This window comes from Dasypus novemcinctus, chromosome 3, assembly GCF_030445035.2.
Source record: "Dasypus novemcinctus isolate mDasNov1 chromosome 3, mDasNov1.1.hap2, whole genome shotgun sequence".
Classification (NCBI taxonomy): domain Eukaryota; kingdom Metazoa; phylum Chordata; class Mammalia; order Cingulata; family Dasypodidae; genus Dasypus; species Dasypus novemcinctus.
The window spans coordinates 132,777,751-132,800,933 of NC_080675.1; the positions used below are offsets into that span (position 1 = coordinate 132,777,751).

General features: G+C 43.6%; 1 protein-coding gene across 3 annotated transcripts in view; it reads right to left on the reverse strand.

The window, feature by feature from the left end:
• Positions 1-4,573: 4,573 nt before the first annotated feature.
• MYO1E (myosin IE) overlaps positions 4,574-23,183 on the reverse strand; it is a 220,819-nt gene continuing 202,209 nt past the window's right edge. For all 3 annotated transcript variants that reach the window (XM_004452867.5, XM_071214222.1, XM_004452868.5), the window contains exons 26-28: positions 21,867-22,068; positions 6,276-6,445; positions 4,574-5,677 (exon numbers count right to left, since the gene is read on the reverse strand). In XM_004452867.5, the coding sequence (XP_004452924.2) occupies positions 5,601-5,677; positions 6,276-6,445; positions 21,867-22,068 (449 nt within the window). In that variant the 3' untranslated portion in view covers positions 4,574-5,600. The remainder of the gene's footprint in view (positions 5,678-6,275; positions 6,446-21,866; positions 22,069-23,183) is intronic.

Here is a 23,183-nt window from a genome sequence, read left to right on the forward strand (position 1 = left end):
CAGAGGCCCAGCGGGGCAGTGGCTGCCAGAAGTAGCTGTGGTAACGGGGCTCTCCCTAGGCCCCGGTGGAGACCAGGAATAGCAGTCCTAAAGAGCCACTGATGCAGGACGAAAATGGCCCAGGGACAGCCTGTCAAAGTTGAACTTGGAATGCATTTTCCTGTCCTGCTGTTTCAACTACAGTATGGGTTAAATTGGCTTTTGTGTGTGTATGTGTATGCATGCACATTTAATCACCTTTGACATTGTTTACTAAGGGGGAATGAATTCTGAGCCTCCAAGCACTATTTAAAAATCCATAAATATAAGTGAGTCTCTTACAGCCAAAAGCTTCCCAAACTGTTAGTTCAACAAAGTGGTAATAAGGAGTTAGTCAAATAAGTTGGGAAACGTTGCAAACCCTTGGAAGATTTATAAAGGCTCTGAGAAGCTTTGCAGTATACTCATTTAATTCATCTCTCAGCCTAGAGTTTGGCAAATTCTGACTTCTATGTTGCTCAAATGAAATCAACAGGCACCTGATTCTGTGATGTAAGTACCAGTCCAGTGCAGTGCACCCATGGAGGAGAAACTGGCTCTGATTAGGGCTTCTCACCTCCCATTCCCTAGGCAGGCCAGGGCTGCCTAAGTCTTCAGCTCGAGTTTTACACATTGAGAGGAACTGGTTGTTTTTATATGGTGAAATTATAGAGGACCTGGGTATTTTTATATGGTGAAATCCTATTGCTTATAAAGTTTTTTAAAAAATATGCCTTGCTGAGTTAGTAAAACTTTTTCCCATGGCACACTTAGATCAACTTGGGTAACAAGTGTGAATGGGAATCCCCTATATATTTTTAATTTTTATTTATTTTCCCCCTTCCCCGACTGTTGTTTTTGCTGCCTGTGTTGTCTTCTCATTTTCTCTCCTCCAGGATTCACTGGGATTTGATCCTGGGACCTCTTATGTGGAGAGAGGTTCCTTGTCAATTGCACCACCTCAGTTCCTGGTTTCTGCTACCCTTCCCCTTGACTCTCCCCGTCTCTCTTTTTGATGCATCATTATCTTGCTGCAGGACTCACTTGGGCGGGCACTGGCTCACCACGTGGGCACTGGTGTAGGCACTGGCTCACCATGCAGGCATGCTTTCTCTTCTTTTTCACCAGGAGGCCTGAGATTGAACCCGGATCCTCCCATATGGTAGGCAGAAGCTCTATCACTTGAGTCACATCTGCTTCCCCCCTGTATTTTTTTAATGTAATAGTTTGTGTGGTCTTTGTATCTTTAAAAAATATATTAAAAAAAAGAAAAAAGTGTGAATGGCAACTGTCTTAGTTTGCCAAAGGGCTGCCAATGCAAAGTACCAGGAATGGGTTGGCTTTTATAATTTTATTATTTTATTGGGGGTAAAAACTTACTGTCCTGAGGTCGTGAAATATCCACCATCAGAGATGTGCTCTCACCAAAGTCAGCTGCTGTAGGGCCTGGCATCCTGCCATGTGACAATCAGGCATATGACAGGGCTCGTCTCAGCTTTGGGCTGCTCTGTGAGCCTAGTGCCTCAGGGGCCTCTATCAATACCTCTGTGCCCTGCTGGTTTGAGACTCTGGAAACTCTCTCAGCTTCTTGGGCTTCTCTGCCTTCTGCAGCTGTAGGCAAGTATGGAGTCTTCCCTCTCTGTCTCCTTTCTCTCGCATGGCAGGATCAATATGGCAGCTTCCTTTTTCTGTATCGCTATTTGTATAAAGCTCCAGTAAGTTGGCCAGAGTCAACTTGAGTCATGCCTCACTGATGTAGTCTGAACAAAAGGGCACCACACCCACAGGACTGGATTAGTTCAAGAACATAATCTTTTTCTTTTTGGGGTTCCTAAAATAATTTCAAACTGTCACTGTAAGAAAGCAAGACCATGAAAGGGTGCTTGGAAAAGCAAAGTTATTTCCCAGGGATGCTTCAGCTCAACTTTTCACCAAGAAAGGATGGATTTTGTAGGCACATTTCAAAGACATGTTAGAACTTCTTTACTGGAATATTTTACTTAAATAGACTGATGCAGGAAATTCATCCAGGATGTTGTAACAAAGGCCTTTAAGATTAAGCAGCAACCCAAACCAAAAATATAATAATGTAAAATAAGCTGTCAAAGTAGAAATCATAATATCATAAAACACTGAAGTTAGAAAATGAAGATGTCACCACAAGTATGAATATGCATAAACTCTGAGGCTGAATTGCTTGAGTGTGATTCTACTTATGAGCTGTAACCTCTATGCCTTAGTTTTCCCACCTCTACAATGGGTATACAACTATCTACACCAGTGTTGTTGTATTAAATAAAATTAATGTGTTTCAAGCACTTAGCACAGTATCTAGCACAAAGGAGCACAAACATTGGATACTATTCTAAGGAGAAGGGTGAGGGTCTTGGAAAAAGATGGACTCTGGTGATTTTAAGATGTTAGACTTACCCATCAAAGGGGCTTACAAATTTATAGCTGTTGAGTCCTATTTGTGGGTTCTATTTGTCTTGTCTTCCTATCTTTTTTTCTTCTCAAGATTTTTATTTCTCTCTCTCCCCCACCCCACCCCACCCCAGTTGTCTGTTCTCTGTGTCTATTTGCTGCGTTGTCATCTTTGTCCGCTTCTGTTGTCGTCAGCGGCACGCGAATCTGTTTCTTTTTGTTGCGTCATCTTGTGTCAGCTCTCCTTGTGTGCGGCGCCATTCCTGGGCAGGCTGCACTTTCTTTTGCACTGGGCCACTTGCTCTCCATGCTGCACTCCTCTACTCATTAGCGCCTACTCTCTTTGGGCGGTTCTCAAAGTGTGGTCTGAGGAAACCTTGGAGTTCTTGAGATCCTTTCAAGGAGTTAAAACAGTTTTCATGATACTACTAAGATGTTATTTGCCTTTTTTCACTCTCATTCTCAGTAGTGTATGGTGGAATCTTCCAGCAGATGCGCAGCATGTGATGATGTCATCACTCTGGCTGCTCGTTAATGGAATTGTGCATGTGTGTAAGCACAATGTACTCCTATGTTTTAAAATTTTGTTTTAATCCTAAAAGGGCAAACATTGTAGCTATAACCAACATAACCAAAACTCTTCGGTGTTCTCAATAATAAATTTAACAGGGTGAAGGGTTTCTATGGCCACCGAGTTAGAGAACCACTGGTCTCCAACTGAAGTTTGCACACCTCTGCCGAGGGCCGTGTCCCAGCTCCTCACTTGGCTCTTGGTCATGTTCACCTCAGGTCGCAGGGATGTGCCGAGTGCTCAGAATGCGCTTCACGCTGCTGGGCGCGAGGTGCGAGTGGCGCACACAGCACACCCCTTCCCCACACGGGACGGCGAGTGCCCAGAAGGCAGGCACGGCCTCCATCCCCTTTCTGTTCTCCCAGGTTAAGCGACTCTTAACTAACCACGTCTGCGTAACTGAACAGTGAACAAAACGACAGCCTGCCTCGACCCCAGGACTAACGGTTAATGCCTTGGAGGCCTCAGAGGGAAAAAAGACATTTTTCTGAAGACTTTTTAAATTAGGAGGAAAAAAAAGGGGAATGTTACTAAAGTCATCGACCCCTGATTTTTTCTGTCCATTTAAAATTTTTAAATATATAGACAGGAAGTTGAAGAAAAAAGCAGTATTTCTCTAAACTTTTCCAGAATTTTAGAATCTCTGCTCAGGAGCAAAGACTTGTTTCCTACAAATATGGATGGATATTCATTCGAGGAACACTTAGAGAGCTCCTCCGCGTGCCTGGCCTGGGTGAGGCACAGGGGGGCCGGCGGCAGAGGCACGGGCGACGTGCTGCCTGTGGGATGTCAAACGCCCTTCTCGTTTCCTGACTTAGAGCCTGAGGGCGCTCAGTTATACCCAAGATCAAAACGCCCATCACTCAATATCTGGAGTGATTTTTAGGAGGAAAAAACAAAGCTTGTCCTAGCCAGCAGGCGTTCATGCCAACAGCGCCCCGTGGCCTCGGCGCTCCCTCACGTGAGCAGCAGCCGTGTGTGGCGGCCACGCGGCAGCCAGGCCGCGGAGCAGGCGCTCCTCGGTCCGAGTCCTTGTTCCGTCTTCCTTCTTCCCACTTCCAGGGGTCCACCAAGGTGAAAATACTTTGTAAAATATAACAAGACTATTCATGTCGACAGGGATGGCCTTCCCTCCTTTCGTCGCATTATGGCTTTATTTTCTTCTACCTCTTACCTGGTCATAAAATGGAACTGAAAGATACTTTAACCATTATTTGTTACAGTTACTGAATGAAGTCTGCTCCCTGCTCTTAAGATAAAACACAGGCGAATTAAATGGTTTTTCTTTGTTCCAAATTCAGATATAAGTTTTGTTTTTTTGTTTTTTTAAATATAAGCCCTGATCACTTTTTTCCCCCCAGGGACTGGGTGATCCACAAATAAATGGCAAAAAGGTGTATACTGGTCAAATCCTGATTTCCCAATAGCCTAAAGAGGTCTGTGGCATTTGGGAGAGGAAGAGGTAGAGGAATTTAAATCTCCTATAAGCATCCTATTATTGGTGAATATTACATTTCCAGCTTTTCACTACTACTGCAATAAATGTCATGAAAGAATAGGGCGGTTTGCTGATTCCTTTATTTACTTAGGAGGTAGGGGGTGGAACCCAGAGAGGGGCAGAGGAAAATTCCTGTAAGGAAAGGGTTGAGAAAGGTTTTCAGGGATGGAACTAGAAAGCAGTAACACTGATTCTATAGTTGAAAATGAAGAGTGCACATTCGTAAGTACCTGGTGCGAGTCTTGTAATAAAACCTACCTTATGGATAAGTACAGTGGAATACTACGTAGTACATTCATACATGTTTCTAGCATCTTGAGATTTTTGTATGTACAGTATATGATCTGTTTTTATAAATGTACAGCTTGAAAAAAAGAGATCCGTCTTGTAATAGGTACAGCATTAAAAACAAAACCGTCATGGGCCAGCCACCTTCCAAGCGAAGACCTAGAGAAAGCAAGGCTGTCGGCCCAGTGCCAGCCTCCAGCCCACTCGGCCAGGCCGCCAGCCCCAATGGTCCCGGCAAAGTGCAAACCAAGGCCTCGGCATTGTGGGCTCTGCAGTTACACCTGCCCCTGGCATCTGCACGGCTAGTGCCCACTCCTGCCGAGCCCTGCCTGCAGAGCGCAGGCCCTCCCTGAGGGAAGGTGGCAGAGAGGAATGTGTTTTAGGTAAGGAAAAGAGGGAGGAAAGAAATGTGCTCTTCAACGAAAGGCACTTGTCAGCGGCCACCTATTCCCTGACCCTGGTGGGTGAGCAGGGAGCTGTTTCAACAGAAGCCAACCAAGTCTGAGTGGACCCCACTAGTCCTCTCACCAGGTTTAAATTCAATAAATAAATCTTGGTGGGTGGTTGTTTTGCCCTTCTGGGTTCCTATGAACAGGCTACCTTTTAGGATCATTTATGGAGTGATAACTCCATGCCCCCAGACCGGCCTTTTCGGTGTCCTCAATGGGGAAAAGTGCCAGAGTAACTCCAGGCTTTGGAGAAGCAATTGCTTGCAGTGACTCGGAAGGGGAGGTCCCAAACGTCCCCTCCCCGTCTGTGCTGGGAGCTCCCTTGCCCGGTGCAGCAGAGTCTCTGTGCACTTCAGATCTTGGTCACGTAGTTGTTGGGGAATAGGCCCTGCTTGCCTCGTAATCGACCTGTCCACCAGCCAGAAGGATCTGCAGGGAGAGAGAGACGGGGATGTTTGAATTTTTTAAAATGCAGCTTCATTATATTCTAATTTATCTTTATCGAAGTTAAAAAGCATCCAGCCAAGACCACGGATCACAGCGTAGGCTGCCTCCCTGCTTCCAGTCCATCTACCTCCTTAGGAAGAAGCCAGGAAGTTTGGGCCCTCCTAATTCCCAGGACAGTCCCTGCTAGGTCTAACCCCATCAGGGTACAGCCTTTGTCTTGCCAAGTAAGTTGGTTCAGGGGTGGGCACAAATCTAAATTTGGTCCAATCAGAGTGAAACCTAGGACTTTTGTTCCATGGCTAAGGAGAAATTTCAGAGAAAAGGCAGACTTTGGCCACGATTTGCTCTGTTGGCCTAGAGCTGCAGCAGCCATTTCGCAGCTATGAGGAAAAATACCCAGAGACAGAAACATACAATGATAGCAGCATTAGAAAAATGAAGCTGAAATCCTGATCAAACTGAGCTTGAAGCCTGTCCTACCTCTGCAGGTTTCAGAGGAGCCCATAAATACTCCTCATGTTTAAACTAGTATTTATAGAAATGTGGCTGGTACTCTTTGGGAGGTTGTTTTGGCACTTACCTTCTTTGATAATATCAATAATGTCATTGGCATTGAAGCTGAGTTCATCTGTGTCCTGAGCATCATAGGCATACAGAGCCTTGCATTGTGGCACCTGAGGCTTAGGCTTGGGCTGGGGCTTGGGTCTGCCCCCCGCTGGGGGTGGCCGACTGGTCGTTTGTCTCCGGACACTGTGGGGAAAATAGAGGCCGATGAAAGCTGGGACTAACAGGAGGCAGCAATAGCAAGTGGGGATCAGAAGCAGGGATGGGGGGGGGTGGAATGGACACGTCACCAACCCGTTCAAATTCAAATCCAGCTCCACCCTTAGCAGCTATGTGGTCCGTGGCAAACCCTGTAAGCTCTTTCTAGGAATAAAAGTACCCTCTGGGACAAGGTCATTGCAAAAGCATATAGCTAGCTCTTAATCAACCTCAGCTGCTGTTATCGTTTCCCAGCATAGACAGAAGTGTAGAAAAGGCACCTTTTCATACAAATGTGGATATAGTATGTGTGTACACACACATGTATATTTAAATAATAGTGAAATGAAGTCATGTATTTATCTCCCACCTCCAACTTCAGAAATGGAATTTTTGCCAGTGCCAAAGAAGCCTGCAGGTGCCTCTCTCCAACTGCATTCCTTCCCAGAAGTAGCCACTGCCCTGCATTTTGTATACATTATTCTCCTGCCTTTCTTTATAATTTTACCACAAATAAAAATACTCTGAAACATTATACTTTGTTTGCTTGTTTTTCAACTATATACAAAAGGAATTATACTGTACACAATCTGCTGTCACTACCTCAACATTTTTGAGCTATATCTATTTTGGTAGTTTATTCATTCTCATTGCTTTCTACTATCTCATTGTGTGAAAAGGTCACAATTTACTTATCCATTCTACTGTGGATGGTCATTTGGGTTAATTCCAGTTCTGTACTACCAAAAAATATTAATGTGAATATTTCTGAGCAAGAGTTTATTTAGAGAGTGATGTCATCAGGATGGCAATGTAAACATTCCTTGAAAAAACTCTCCTCGGAGATTTTAGCAAATAAAAGGACCAATTCTACTTCCTTTGAACTCTGGAGGGCAGTAGAGATTGGGAACAACTTCACACACGCTGAATTAAAGAAACAGAAAAATCTCAGAGAGGAGAAGTCCATCCCGGACCAGCGATCAGTTCCTGTTTTCCCTCCTCCTCGCTGAGTCCTGTGCAGCTCAGGAGCCTCACAGAGGCAGCATGGCCCAGGGTCTCGGCACAGAGGCCTGTAGATGGAATCACAGCTGTGAGTTAGAAGAGAAACCGGGAGAGTTTAATCTGTTGGCCTGGAGCTGCTGCAGCCATTTTGCAACTAGGAGGAAAAATAGTTTGAGAAAGGAACAGATACAATGTCCTGCCCTAAGAAGAATTAGTAAAGGGAGTTCTGCAGGTTGAAAGGAAAAAACAGGAGAGAGTGGCTTGGAGTAGTGTGAAGAAATGAAGATCTACAGTAAAGGTAACTAAAAGGGTAAATGCAAAGCCCAATAGTACTGTATCCTCAATATACAACTCTACTCTTCAATTCATATAAGAATCAGAATACAATAGAAAAAAAATACAATTGAACAAGAAAAAGGCATATTTCCTGATAACAGACATGAAAAATAAACTGGTAAAGTGGGATAAAAACAACATGAAGAGGGGAAACAAAGGGATATGGGAGCAGAGAGTGGGTATGCTATTGAAACTAAGTTGATATCTTTTCAAACAAGTAGGTTATAGAAGTAGGTTGTATAATATAAACCTCAGGATAACCACAAAGAAAGAATTTTTAAAATATACAGAAGCAGAAATGAGAAAGAGATCAGTCAGATATATCACAAAAGATCAACCATATAGAAAAGGAGATTGCAATAACGGAAAAGAGAGACAAATACAAACATATATAAAAACCAAAGGACAAAATGGCTGAAGTAATTACTGCCTTTACAATAATAACACTGAATGTTAATGGAGTAAACTCCCCAGTCAAAAGACACAGGCTGGCAGAATGGATAAAAAGTATGATCCAACTACATATTGTTTACAAGAGACTCACCTTAGACCCAAAGATACAAATAGGTTGAAAATTAAAGGATGGGAAAAGATATTCCATGTCAATAATAACCAAAAAAAGAGCTAGGGTAGTCACACTAATATTGGACAGAATGGACTTTAAGTCAAAAGCTGTTATAAGAGACAAAGAAGGACACTATATATTAATAAAAGGGGCAAGCCACCAAGAAGAAATAAGTCATAAAGACTTATGCAGGGAAGTGGATGTGGCTCAAGCAATAGAGCCTCTGCCTACCATGTGGGAGGACCTGTGTTTGATCCCTGGGACCCCCTGGTGAAAAAGAAGAGAAAGCAAGCCTGCATGGCAAGCCAGTGCCCGCATGAGTGCCTGCGTGGTGAGCCACTGCCCCATGCAAGTGAGTCATGCACAAGATGATGACGCATCAAAAGAGAGACAAGGGGAGAGTCAAGGTGAAACACAGCAGAAACCAGGAACTGAGGTGGTGCAATTGACAGGGAACCTCTCTCCACATCAGAGGTCTCCAGGATCAAATCCTGGTGAATCCTAGAGGAGAGAAAATGGGAAGACAACACAGACAGCAAAAACATCAGGACAGGAGGAGCAGAAAGGGGGAAAGTAAATAAATTAAAAAAGAAAACTTAAGCAGTTAACCATGGTGCCCCCTAAAACATGAGCAAACACAGGCGAAGTGCAGGGAAAAACAGATGTCTCCAAAATAAGAGTTGGAGACTTGAACAAGTCACTCTCATCAATAGTCACAGCACCTAGACAGAAGGTCAATAAGGAAATAGAGAACATGAATAATATGATAAATGAACTACATAACAGACATATATAAAACATTGCACTCCAAAACAGGATATGCATTCTCCTCAAGTGCACATGGATCATTCTCTAGGATAGAGTAAATGTAAGGTCACAGAACAAGTCTCAATAAATTTAGAAAGATTGAAATCATACAAAGCATCTACTCTGACCATAATGGACTGTAGCTGGAAATCAGTAACAGGCAGAGAACTGGAAAACCCACAAATACATAAGAAGTTAAATAACACTCTCTTAAAATCAGTGGGTCAAAGAAGAAATTACAAGGGAAATCAATAAATAACTTGAGATGAATGGAAATGAGAACACAACATATTAAAACTTACGGGATAAAACAAAGGCAGTGCTGAGAAGGAAATTTATAGCTTAACTGCTTACATTAAAAAAGAAGAGAGAGTGTATATGGCTCAAGCAGTTGAGCGCTGGGACATGGGAGGTCCGGGGTTCAGTTCCGGGTGCCTCCTGAAAACAAAAACAAAAACAAACAACAAGCAAAAACAAATGATAAAACCAACTCAGGGAGCCAATGTGGCCTAGTGGTTGAGTGTTATCTTCCCTCATATGAGGTCCCAGCCTCAATCCCCAGCCCTCAGTACTCAAAAATAAAAAACAACAAACAAAAAATGAAAAAGAGGAAAGAGCTAAAATCAAAGACCTAACTGTACACCTGGAGGAACTAGAAAAAGAACAGCAAATTAACCTCAAAGCAAGCAGAAGGAAGAGAAATAACAAAGATTGGAGCAGAAAGAAATGAAATCAAGAATTAAAAAAAACTAATAGAATTAACAAAACCAAATGTTGGTTCTTTGAAAAGATAAATAAAATTGGCAAACCCTTAGAGTGACAAGGAAAAAAAGGAGAGAAGATGCAAATAAATAAAATCAGAAATGAGAGGGGGGACATTACTACCCATTCTACAGAAATAAAAAGGATCATAAGAGGATACTATGAACAACTGTAGGCCAACAAATTAGATAACCTAGATGAAATGTACAAATTCCTAAAAACACATGAACAACCTACACTAACTCTTCTACAAGAAATAGAAGATGTCAACAGACCAATTACAAGTAAAGAGATTGAGCCAGTCATTGAAAGCCTCCCAACATTGAAATCCCAGGACCAGACTGATTTACACGTGAATTCTACTAATAATTTCAAGAAGAATTAATCTCAATCCTGCTCAAACTCTTTCAAAAAATTGAAGAGGAGGGAACACTACCTAATTCATTCTATTAGGCCAACATCATCCTCATACCAAAGCTAGATAAAGATACTACAAGAAAAGAAAATTACAGACCAATTTCTCTTATGAACATAGATGCAAAAATCTTCAAAATATTTGCAAATAGAATCCAACAGCACATTAAAAGAATTATGCATCTACATCAAGTGGCTTTTATCAGGTATACAAGGGTTGTCCAACAAAAGAAATCAATTAAATAGTACATCACATTAACAAAACAAAGGGAAAAACTATATGATATATATACAATAAAATCTTCAAAAAAAACCAAAACCCCAACAGTATGATCATCTCAAATGACACAGAAAAGGCATTTGACAAAATCCAGCATCTTTTCTCGATAAAAACACTTAGAAAAATAGGAATAGAAGGAAACTTTCTCAACAAGGAAAAGGACATATATGAAAAACCCACAGCTAACAAAATAATCAATGAGCTTTCCCACTAAGATCTGCAATAAGACAAGGATGCCTATTGTTCCTACTGTTATTCAACATAGTACTGGAAGTTCTAGCCAGAGCAATTAAACAAGAAAAAGAAATAAAAGGCATCTGACTTAGAAGGGAAGAAGTAAAATTTTCACTATTTGTAGATGACATAACCTTATATAAAGAAATTGCACCAAAATCAACAAAAAAGCTCTTAGAGATAATAAATGAATTCAGCTAAGTGGTGGGATACAAGATCAACACACAAAAAACAGTGGTGTTTCTATATACTACTATAGCAGTTTGATATTATTGATGAATTCCTAAAAGAAATACTGGGTTATGTTTGTAAACTGGTCTTTTCCTCTGGGCATATTACAGTATATTGGATTCAGAGGTCTTACTTTTACTTGATTAAATAATGATTAAGGTTTTGATTGGGTCATGTCAGTAGGAAGTTGAGTCCCACCCACCAAGGGTGGGAGAAACCGCACTGCAGAGAAGGGAGGTTGGAATTTTGAGCTGGAGCCCAGGAAGTAAGCACACAGAGGAGCAGAGCAGCTGAGCCTGGAGAGAATTGAGTTCCGGGGAGAGAGACAGAGCTGGTTGCCTGATAGTCTACAGCTGGCCTTATGGAGAGAGCAGGGCAGTTAAGCCTGGAGAGAAATAAGTCCTGGGAAAAGAGGAACCTAGGAAGCCTGAACCCTGGCAGATGTCGGCAGCCATCTTGCTCCAAAATGTGGCAACAGACTTTGGTGAGGGAAGTAACCTATGCTTTATGGCCTGGTAACTATAAGCTTCTACCCCAAATAAATACCCTTTATGAAAGCCAACAGATTTCTGGTATTTTGCATCAGCACCCCTTTGGTGGCCTAATACAACTAGTAATGAGCAATCTGAGGAGGAAATCAAGAAAAAATTACATTTACAATACCAACTGAAATATATTTGAGGGAAGCGGACATGGCTCAACTGATAGAGCATCCACCTATCATATGGGAGGGCCCAGGGTTCGATACCCAGGGCCTCCTGAACCGTGTGGTGAGCTGGCCCACTTGCAGAGCTGTTGCATGCAAGGAATGCTGTGCTATGCAGGGGTGCCCCATGTATCCTGCAAGGCGAGCTGCCCTGTGTGAAAAAAGCACAGCCCACCCAGGAGTGGCACCACACACACGGAGAGCTGATGCGGCAAGACGATGCAACAAAAAAGAGACACAGTTTCCTGCTGCTGCCAAGGGTGCAAGTGGACACAGAAGAACACACAGTGAGTGGACACAGAGAGCAGACAATGGAGGGGAAGAGAAATAAATACGATTTTTAAAAATTAAAAAAAGAAATACATTTGAATATCTAGGAATAAATTTAACCAAGGATGTAAAAAACTTGCACACAAAAAACTACAAAACATCGCTACAAGAGCTCGAAGGAGACCTCCATAAATGGAAGGACAGTTTGTGTTCATGATTTGGAAGACTAAATACTGTTAAGATGTCAAGTCTACCCAGAATGGTTTACAGATTCAACATAATCCCAATCAAAATTCTAACAGCCTATTTTTAAGGACATGGAAAAGACAGTTATCAAATTTATTTAGAAGGGTAAAGGGCCCCAAATAGCCAAAAAAATCTTGAAAACGAAGAATAAAGTTGAGGACTCACAATATAAAGCATATTACAAAGCTATGGTGTCAAAACAGCATGGTACCCACTCCAACAGATATTGGCACACTGATGTTTATAGCAGCATTATTCACAGTTTCCGAAAGATGGAAGCAACCAAAAGGCCCATCAACCAAGGAATGGATCAACAAAATGTGGCATATACATACAACGGAATATTATTTAGCCATAAAAAGGATTGGCCTCCTGATGCATGTGACAACATGGATGAATCTTGAAGATATTATATGGAGAGAAATAAGCCAGACACAAAAGGACAAATACTGTATGATCTCACTGATAAGAACTAATTATAATAAGCAAATTCACAGAGATAGAATCTAGAATATAGTTTAGGTTACCAAGGGATACAATAGGGGAGAGAGGGGTGAAGTGATGCTTAATTTGTACATAACTTCTATAGGGGTTGATTGTAAATGTCTGGAAATGGATGGTGGTGATGGTAGCACATTATTGTGAGCATAATTTACAATGCTGAACTATGTAGGTGAATGTGGTCGAAAAGGGAAGTTTTAGGTCATGTATATTACTAGAATGAAAGTTAGAAGATAAAACATGTGGAAGGAAAAAAAAGATTTCATTTAGAGCAGAGTTTCTCGGCCCTTGACGTTTGGGGCTGGCCGTTCTTTGTGGCCGGGGCTGTTCCTGCATTGTAGAACGTTGAGCAGCATCCCGGGTCCCCACCCACTAGATGCCAGGAACACCCCTGCCCTGGACACGAGCCAGGAACCTAGCCCAGGCCTTCTAGCTTTAACTTTATTCTTTCCACATGCTATTCTGCTTTTAAGTCACCATTCATACAATGCACGTGAATATAACTTGCTTGTATTTAGTAAGATCTTTAATGTTATATCTGAAAATGTATTAAATATCTGCATACAAAGCATTTTAGTAAAGAAAAGGAGGAAACTGAAATACAGAGAACACTTTGGCTTTTTTTTCCACCTTGTTTAATGACAAACCAAAGTAAAGCATGCCTTCAGATACTTTTAAGAGAAACTAGCTTAAAGTTTCTTCCAAGAAGGATTAGGCTGGCTGTTCGGTCTGCCCACATCTGCTAAAATCTACAGGAGGAAATGGCAAAAGGGAGGGTGTCCTTCCTCAGGCCTGGGTTCTGGGAGGAAAATGCCAGAGCTCTGCTCTTCTTGCTGAGACCTGCTCCCCTTTTCACAGCTCGCCAAGTCGGTTGTGTGATGACACGCTTACTAGGTGCTGATGAACAAACCGGACCAGGAGCGGGGGCAGGGGAGCCCGGGGCTGCCAGCTGAGTGGCAGGCTGACCCGGCAGGGGCAGGCTCCTCCAGTGCAGCCGAGGGGCAGCTGAGTGGCAGGCTGACCCGGCAGGGGCAGGCTCCTCCAGTGCAGCCGAGGGCCAGCTGAGTGGCAGGCTGACCCGGCAGGGGCAGGCTCCTCCAGTGCAGCCGAGGGGCAGCTGACCCTGGGCGGGAGCAAAACCCTTGGTTACTCAGGGTCCTCTCCTCTCCCCGCACACACAAAGCGCTTTCTTTTCTCCGAGAGGAAAGGCGTCTTATATGGTTAGCATGCTGTCATTTCCTATCTAGTGTCTAACTGGAAATCCCCGTTTCTAGCTTGAGAAGGGCTTCCTTCTCTGTAAGTTGGCTAGGCAAGCAGGCTTTTAATTAAGCAACCTGGACACTGGGGATGTGTCAGCATTTGCTTAATAGAACCATTAGCCTGGATACCAGAAGTCATCTGATTTCCGAGCAACAAGGAAATGCAAGAGGGGCAGTGTGGGCATCAGAACACCCTGGGAAGGGAAAGTCTGGCAGTTCCATGAAGCATGTATAAAAGCTTCTTCAAAAGTGAAGTATTTGGGAAATGCATGTGGCTCAAGTGATTGGGCTCCCATATGGGAGGTCCAGGGTTTGATTCCTGGGGCCTCCTGGTGAGGGCAAACTGGCCTGAGCAGAGTGCTGGCGCTAGATGATGCAACAAAAAAGACACAGAGGAGAGACAATAAGAAACGCAGCAGACCAGGGAGCTGGGGTGATGCAAGAGATTGAGCACCTCTCTCCCACTCTGGAAGGTCCCAGGATTAGTTCCCAGTGCCACCTAGAAAGAATACAAGCAGATACAGAAGAATGCACCGTGAGTGGACACAGAGAGCAGACAACCAGGGTGGGGGGTATGGGGGATAAAAAAATAAATCTTAAAAAAATTTTTTGAACTATTTGTGGGTAAAACATTGCCTGGCTCTTTCCTGTTTAAACAGCCTCCTTACCAGGTTGGGGTCCATCCACTCCAATAGGGCAGCATCTTTCCAGAGTGCGTTACAGATACAACAAGCCCTCCTCCCTGGTCATCCTGCCTCATTCTCACACTGGAACGTGCCTATACTCTAGTCGGGTGTCAACTCATAAGATGTCTTCTGGGATGCCCTGCCCATAGCTGCGTGAAGCAGAGATAAACTTCTCTCAGGGGTGCCTGCCCTGGGCCAGGCATCATGTGGGCATTTTCACAGATGCTGCTTCATTTAAGCCTCATAATACCCCCATGAAATGACTGATGCAGGTTGTTGGGAAACCCCAATGGTGCTGAGTGAACATAAGAGCAACAGCTAACTGACCTTTATGGTTCCCTGGCCTGCTCCCAGCCCCTAACCAGCATTGCTAATTCCTGCACAGCCTCCAGATCTCATTTCCACCATTGTTTCCTCAGACTGGGGCAACCCCCAGCCATATGCTCTCACAGCCTGTGCCTCCTCCAGAGAGGGGATCGACTGTGGCATTACACTGACTTGAGCGGCTGTTTGGTTGCCTCCCCATTAAGATGGAAGGCTCCACAGGGCGGGTCCAGGCTCTAATCTGCACGTTCTGACTGAACGACAGCGGGCAGAGGAGCAGGAACGCTGGCCTGAGAGTCAGCGTGCGCGGATTTGAGGCCCAGCTCCACCATGGCTGGCGTGTGACGCGGGCAAGGCCCTTTGGCTCTTTGGGACCAGTATCTTCATCTGTGAAACATGAAAGGATTCAGCCCATGGCCCAGGCCCTTACCGTTTCTGAGAAAGCTCCACAGAGTGCTCTCAATAAAACCTCTACTGTAAGATGTACCAGTGAAGTGATCAAAGTCTCTCTTTTTCAGCACACCATAGCCCAGAAGCCACCACAGAAAACAGAGTCACGTGAACAGCCATTTTTCCGACTCCCTGTGGGACAGGTTCTAACAGCCTTAAAAACCCCAACAATCTCCTTTGAGTCACTAGATGGCGATCCTGTGTAATTAATAATGAGGAGAAAAGACTTTTACAAGCTGCCAGAAATTGATGAATGAGGTCTTTTAGGCACGGGGACCCTTCCACTCCCAGAGATGATCGGTCAAATCCAGTGGAGATGACAGACCTTACAGTCGTAACAGACAATCTGTATCACGCAGATTGTACTGGAGCTGGTGTAGACCAGCCCGGAAGAACCAAATGTTAACTTTTCAGGAATTTTGTGAGCCAGTTAAATACAGTCATTATTTAAAAATTAAATTAAATGGACTTACATTATTATATTAAAAACATAGGTAATAAATACTCAAATTTCATCCTTTTCCAATTATTTTACTACATTTTATTCCTTGACGTGATTAATGTCTATTGCTTATGTGTTTTGGAAATACTATATAATGGTGTAGGACTGCACCATCTCTTCCCAACTCGGAATTCAGTGACAGACACATTGGTAGGTTGCAATTGGTCATGGTGAGTATTTACCACAGAAATCAGTAAATGCTGCAACTCAGGGCTTTTATCCACAGAGAACCAGTTGTTAAACATGCACCAGCACCCACTGTCCCCGCAGTGCCTTAGTGATAAGTCATATTCCCTCTTGTCTTAAAATGCATTGCCTACATTTGTTTTATAATGGATATGCAGGATTTAGATAATTTTGGTAACTCTGGTATTTTGTGATATTTGCATTCCTAACAAACTGCACATGATCAAATGTGTTACAAAAAAGTTATTTCATTGGGAAAATGGGAGATGGAGCAAGAATTTCAGATACACAATAACAAATTATTTTTCCTGTTGACATTTCAATAATAAAGGTTTGCTTTATATGTATTAGTGTATGGTTATAAAACTACATATCCCTGAGCAAATCTAGTGCTTTATTAAATGTAACTTAGTTTTTCTATTACCACGTGACCCATCATTTCAGGGTAATTCACATATACCTATCATCTTATTGTGTCCATTACGCATTACAATAACAACTTCTTTTTGCAACAGGTTCTTTTTACTGGGTAGGCCATTAGACTTCTAATCTAAACACATTACAACCCATGACACAAATAAAGTTTCCGAGTTAATAGAGCACATTACACACGGTCACGTGAGCACTTGGCTTGTCTTTCTAGCTCCCACTAGAGAGGCCCAGGCCAAGAGAGCAGTTCTGTCTGCCTCTTGCCCTGCAGCCGAAGTGCTGTGTTAGTGACTGGGGAAGATCAGTGGCACCTTTGCCCCCAGACATCAGAGGCTGACTGATACTGAGTCCTTGTGGACAGTGGCCGAAAGGTCCTAAGAAGACAAGACCCGAACGACATCTGAGGACAGAGCTCTCTGCACTGAGGGCCGGTTACTTCCCTGTCCTCATAATGCTGCCGCTTACCACGGGGTGTGAGCTGTGAGAGTGATGGAAGCCAAGGAACTAGAAAGAGACTGGAAGAGCACAGAGCAAGGAGTGTTTCATTTTCGTTTAAACCATTGCTTAAATGAAGCCCTAGGGTCTCTTAAAATGTTACCACACACGTCTCCATTCGGCTGTTGCTCTGTGCCCACAGGAAGCAGGGACAGCTACTCCGTGTGTGTTTGGGGGGAGTGTGCGTTGGGGTGGGGCTGTCTTGGCGCCCTTGTCTCGGCTTCTCACTAAGCCAGCAGCACCTGGAAGCTCAGGCCCTCACAGAGCCCAGGGCTCTTCGCAAGCTAGAAATATGAGCTATTGCGAACAAGATCAGTGGGCCAGGGAACTCCCAGCTCTCAGTGCTAGCAGAGTATTCAAATTTCCTAGAAGACCAAAACATAAGAATCAGTAATAAAACCAACAAAAAAGAACTTTCAAGTTGCATAATACTTTATAGTGTACAAAGCTCTTATTTAATCTTCAAGAAAAAACTGAGGAATGAGTTTTAAAAATTATTATATTGTCATTTCTTCACCCCTATTGTACAACAAGGTGTAGAAAGATTCAGCAACAAGCGTGACGTAGCACAGGTGGTAGTTGAGAAACAACGCACTTGCCTAGCATGTGGCACACAAAAGGTGCCTGGCTCAGTAAATATTTAATGAATGAATCAATGAATGAATGAACAAATGAACTGGGAGTCACGGCCAATTCTTGCAACCGCAAGTCCCGTACTCTCTGGGCACCACCACGCCGCCTTCTGTGCACTGATCGGCAGCTCCTGCACCTCCTAGGTGGGTGTAACTAGTATAAGCCAGGGAGAGCAGGGCTTAAGCTCTCAAATTAAGCTTTGAAATATCACCTCTTTGTTCTGCAGATGTGACATTTATGTCTTGAAATTCCAGGAAGGAAAATAATGGCATTTTATTTCATTGGCCCTTAAAAATATGCCCTGTTCCAAAAGGTTGAATCTATAAACATTACTGGAAATATGGGAATGGATGCCAGGAATTCCTAAGCTCCATGTCTGCCTGGACCAAGACAGGGCTGCTACTCCTGTGGATTATGGATTTAGAAATATTGCTATTGGACACTTTTTGGAAATTTCAAGCCCCTTGAAAATATGACTCTGTGAGGAGAGTCTTGACAAACAGGCAGCATTTAAATTTTTCTATTGATCCCTCTTTTGTGGTGTGGCCAGAAGCCCTACCTCTGAGCGCTTTCAATATTTTTCTATTTCTCTAGCTTCTAGTTGGACTAATCTCTGGAGTATCTTGAAATTTCCTGAAGTTTTCCTCCCATGAAATGGACCACAGGATTAAAAAACCAACAGAAAAGATTTCCAGTCTGGGTTTTAATGCTTCTAATAATGAACCAGAGGTAGGTTATGTACATTTCAGTTACAGGAGGGAAACGAGAGAGCATACTTGACAGGCAAGCTTGGTGCTCCCGTGAATGAGAGGAAAGCAGGATGAGTGAACTGTTCATACGATTCTCGCTCAGCCTCTTTCCTTGAGAATTAAGAAAGAGCCTTAAGCTGAATCAGACTTTTCAAAAGTTACACTAAGGGACTGCAAGATAATATTCCCTCTGCACATCTTAGTTTTCTTGGACATGATGATAACAACAACAAGAACAATAGTCTACATGTACACAGATATGGCAACACAAGAGTAAAGAATCCATTTGGGAAGGTAATTGGCTTAGTGAAGGCTTTCATGTTCTCTCACAAAAAAAAAAACACAAAAAACACAAAAAACACCCCCCCCCCCCCAAAAAAAAAACCCTGGTTCAAATGAAAATAAACTGACACAGGCTTTTCCTGAATTAACTTGAGGTGCTAATTACCATTTGATTTTATCCATATTACATGATCCAAAAGAAATGATTGCTTATGCTAAATATGTCTGTAAAGAAAAACTACATTGAGGGTTGGGAAAAGGAAAATGAAAGACAAACCCAAGGGTGTGAAAACCCAAGGAGAGACTGTGGTCATCTTGCTTTTATGGATTGGTAAATTCAAGGTCACTCTTTGGAACTGTGATAAACATATATAGGAGTCTTCATATTTATAGAAAAGTACAAACAAAAACACATTTTGAACACATTGCTGGTCAGGATCCCCAAATGCCCTAATTGTGCCAACAACCTTCTATGGAATAAATGCAACTGATGTTCTCTAGACAAAGAGGAGAAGCTGTCGATTTAGGCAACCACAAGGCTCCTGAAATGCCATGTCCAAAGTTCTGACCACATTAGAGAGAAACTAATTTAATCTTCACCTTTATGTGTTTTAGAAAATAAATACTAAGAGGAAGCTCAGCCCTTTGACCAGAAGGCTATTTCTTAAGCATGGTCTGCACAGCAGATTTAAGTATAGAAAGGGGAGGCTGGCTAGGATTCTTGGTCTACTGGCCTGGTTGTGAAAGAGTCCTCTCCCCTCAATGTCACAGTCAGTCACCGAGATAGCATCATGTATGTCAGATCCTTGGGCCTGAAGGCAGTAAAGGGTGTGAGAAAACTGAAATAGGGAACCATGCAGCCGAGAGCTGGAAGGGAGCAGCCTCGGTTAAAACACAATGTTCCTAAATTGCCTACTTTTGGCTGACAGATGCTCCCAGCTGGCTGGTGTGCAAGTCTGTAACTTGCAAGGCAGGCTGGAAAGATGGTTTTACTTGCCAAAACCAAAGCAAGCAGGAAGCTAGCAGACAGAGCTAAGAGATCTGGTGTATTTTGTTGACCGATTTTAATTCCCTGCCTACTTTGGGACATAAATCTGGGCCCAAGAGGAGTGGTGACAGAGCTGTTTGGATTTTGTTAACATCACCGCCCTTCCAATTCACCTTCACACAGAACCATCCCCACCTTTATCAGTCAGTAGGTACCTTTTAGACTAGTGGTTCTCAAAATGTGGTCCTTGGATCAGCAAAATCAGCATCATCTGGGAACTCGTTAGAAATACAAATGGGTTTGGCCTCATCCCAGGTCTAGTGTCAGATGTTAGAGGACCACTAGCAAATCTGTGTTTTAATAAGCCGGCAGGTGATTCTGGTACACACTCAAGATTGAGAACCCCTGCGTTAGACCAAGCCTACTGGCTAAACCCTGATCATGAGGACGGCTGGGGAAGGCTTGGCTCACACGAGGTGGTGGAGACAAGAGGCATCCCCTTGCCTGAGGGCTGCCTGTGTGATAAAATTAAGTTGCTTTCACATCTGTGACACAAATGAGGTAAAACTTATCAGGGGTAAAGGGACATTGGGAGAGGACATGGATGAAGTTCCTAAGAGCTCTATGGTCTCTGGGAGGAAGATGCCGAGGCAGGAAGCACACAAGGTAAGGGGACAGGGAGGTGAAGAGGTGGCTCCCCACCAGAGGACAGCGCTTTCCCAGCCTGGTTCTATTTTATAGTAAAGTCCCCTGATCCTCATCTGAAATGCCTTCATCTTTCTAGAGACATGTAGAGAATGGAAAATGGAGGGGAGCATGAGGAGGAGGAAGAGGAGAGTGAGCCGCATTCAGCCCTGAGAATCCTGCAGAGCCACCAGATTTATTAAAAGTCACCACTGCAACCGCCATGAGATTAGTAGCTGTAGCATTATCATCTTCACCATCATTAAGATACAAGTGACTGAGTAGCTTCTTACAAGCCAAGTATCATGCTAGGTATTTTATGTATATTACTTCTAAACCTCACAACAACCCTATAAACTTGGTGGTGTCATCAGTGTACAGAAGATGCAATCAAATCTCAGAGAAGACAGAAGGGCAGGTTCAAACTAGGTAATGAACTGAAATAGGATTCTCACCCAGGTCTGCCTTCCCCCATATCTGACGCTTGACAACATCCCTCTACAACATTCCTCCTACCTGGTGGATTTCAATCCATCCTGTGCCTAAATACTTCCAGGGATAAGGTGCTCATTACATCCTAAGGCAGTCTTTGGATGCTAGAATGCTCTTCCTCTCACAGTGCCAAAATCTACCTCCTAATAGAGTTCATCCATTGGTCTTGAGGTCGACTCTTGTTCTATCCCTTGTGACATGCCTAATCCCCTTTCCACACTGCCAGCTCTTTGAACATCTGCACGGAGCCTCAGGAGTCTTTACTTCCTCAGACTAAAAAACTCAGGGGGGAACCGATGTGGCTCAGTGGTTGAGTGCTGGCTTCCCACATACAAGGTCCCAGGTTCAATCTCAGCCCCGGTACCTCAAAACAAAAACAAAAACAAAAAACCCAGGGTCCTTTCACCACTCTTCATTTTCCATTCTAGAAAGCGGGCAGAGGCTCTCATTTTAGAGCCTTGAGGATCAGTATCCATTAGCAAACATCTATTCCTCAAGGAATGCTGGGATGTTACTATTAATGCCACTAAAGACTCTTTGAGCTATTGTGTTTATGCAACTGCAGGCACAGTAAAAAACACCATTATTCCTCCACTGTGCCAGAAAGCAGAAAGGGCACGGAGAAATCAAATCTCAGAGCTGGAGGGAAACCTTCTTCTGATGTTTCCAAGATAAGCCCTCTCTGGAGATGGAAATGAAATGTGTGTTATCAGATTGGCCACTTGTTTAAAAATGCCAGCCAAGGGCTGCATGGTTTTGGGTCCTGGATTGCAATCCTTGGGTGGAAAACTGAATTTCGGAATCATGCATGGACAAGCCAAAGACATCTCTGAACCTTGGTGCAACTGGTGGAGATGGAGCTCTCTAGCGTCACACAAAGAACATGGGAATCTTACCCTGCAGCACCCTGGTCTGGAACTTTGAGGAAATCCAGGCTCTCTGGTGCCTGTGACACTCGATCTGAGCCGGTGGACTGCTGTCGTGGCAAGGGCGGGCGGGCCATGGAGGTGTACAGGCTGTTTTGATTAGACCTCTGATTTCCAGGAGCCTGGGGATGTGCTGCAAACTGGTTTCTGATGATTCCATTCTGATGATATCCTAGGGAGAGGTAAAGAGGAGAAAACAAAGTTTAAATTTTCTGATCCTTTGCTAGAAGGCTCTCCAAAGTTCTTCCATCTACCAGCCACGTGACTTCTCTAGGCCTCAAGTTTCTGCATCTAAAAAAGTTGGAGGGCACTAAAGCTAATATAATGTGACAACTGGGCTAGTAAACTGCCCAGCAAGTGCCTGGAATACAGAGAAACTCAGCAAGTGCTTGCTGGATTTGACAATATAATCGCCAGATGTTCAGGGTTTCAGAGCCCACAGTCAAGGAAAGGTAAGCGTGAAGCTAGCTGGCAGACACATTCATGGGTCTAAGGAAAATGACAAGGTTCTGACTCCCAGGGCTGGCAGGCAGCTGTTTAAACAGTTGACCATCCATTTCCAAGGGGGTGGGCCTTAGGCATTCTCTGCAGGAGCCCATGCTGCGAGGTGGAGAGAGCACTCCACATGGGCAGGGAAATGGACCGGTCTGGGTGGAGTTAACTCTCTTAGCCAAATAACTGGTCCTAGTCAAGACCATGGGCCTTGGCTGAAAGGGGCATCATCAATCCATGCTATGAATGAAGAAGGCTTTCTCTCTTCTCCTGCTGACAGATCTGGGCTAGAGTGGGGTAGGAGAACAAGACCCCAAAAGGCATCCATCAGTGGACCTGCCAAAAAAAAACTTGTCCAACCAAATTAAAAGAAGCTTTTGAAACTAGCATGATGATTCTTAATTTATAGGAGGGTTGAGGAGTCCATTCTGGCTCTGCTTCTACTAATGGTGCTCCTTTAGTAAGATATCTGACGTTTCAGAGAGCCAGTGTCTTCTTCCAGGAAGGAGGGATAGGATCAGAATTTCTTTGGTCACTTTCAGCTCTGACATGCATTTTCTCCATATCTTGATATGCTTATTACACAGATATGGACTTTTTCCAAATAATATTATGTCCTACTTGAAGCCACAGTTTTCTAGGGTTGGGGCACCCAGGTCAGACGAGGCCTAGACTGTGGGAATCAAACCTTTCTCTTCATCTTGCTCCATTTTCCCGATCCAGCACACAAGTGTGGGATCTGAGGCGAGGGAAGACAGCGGGACACATCCTTGTGTAAAAGGGGCAGCACTTGCT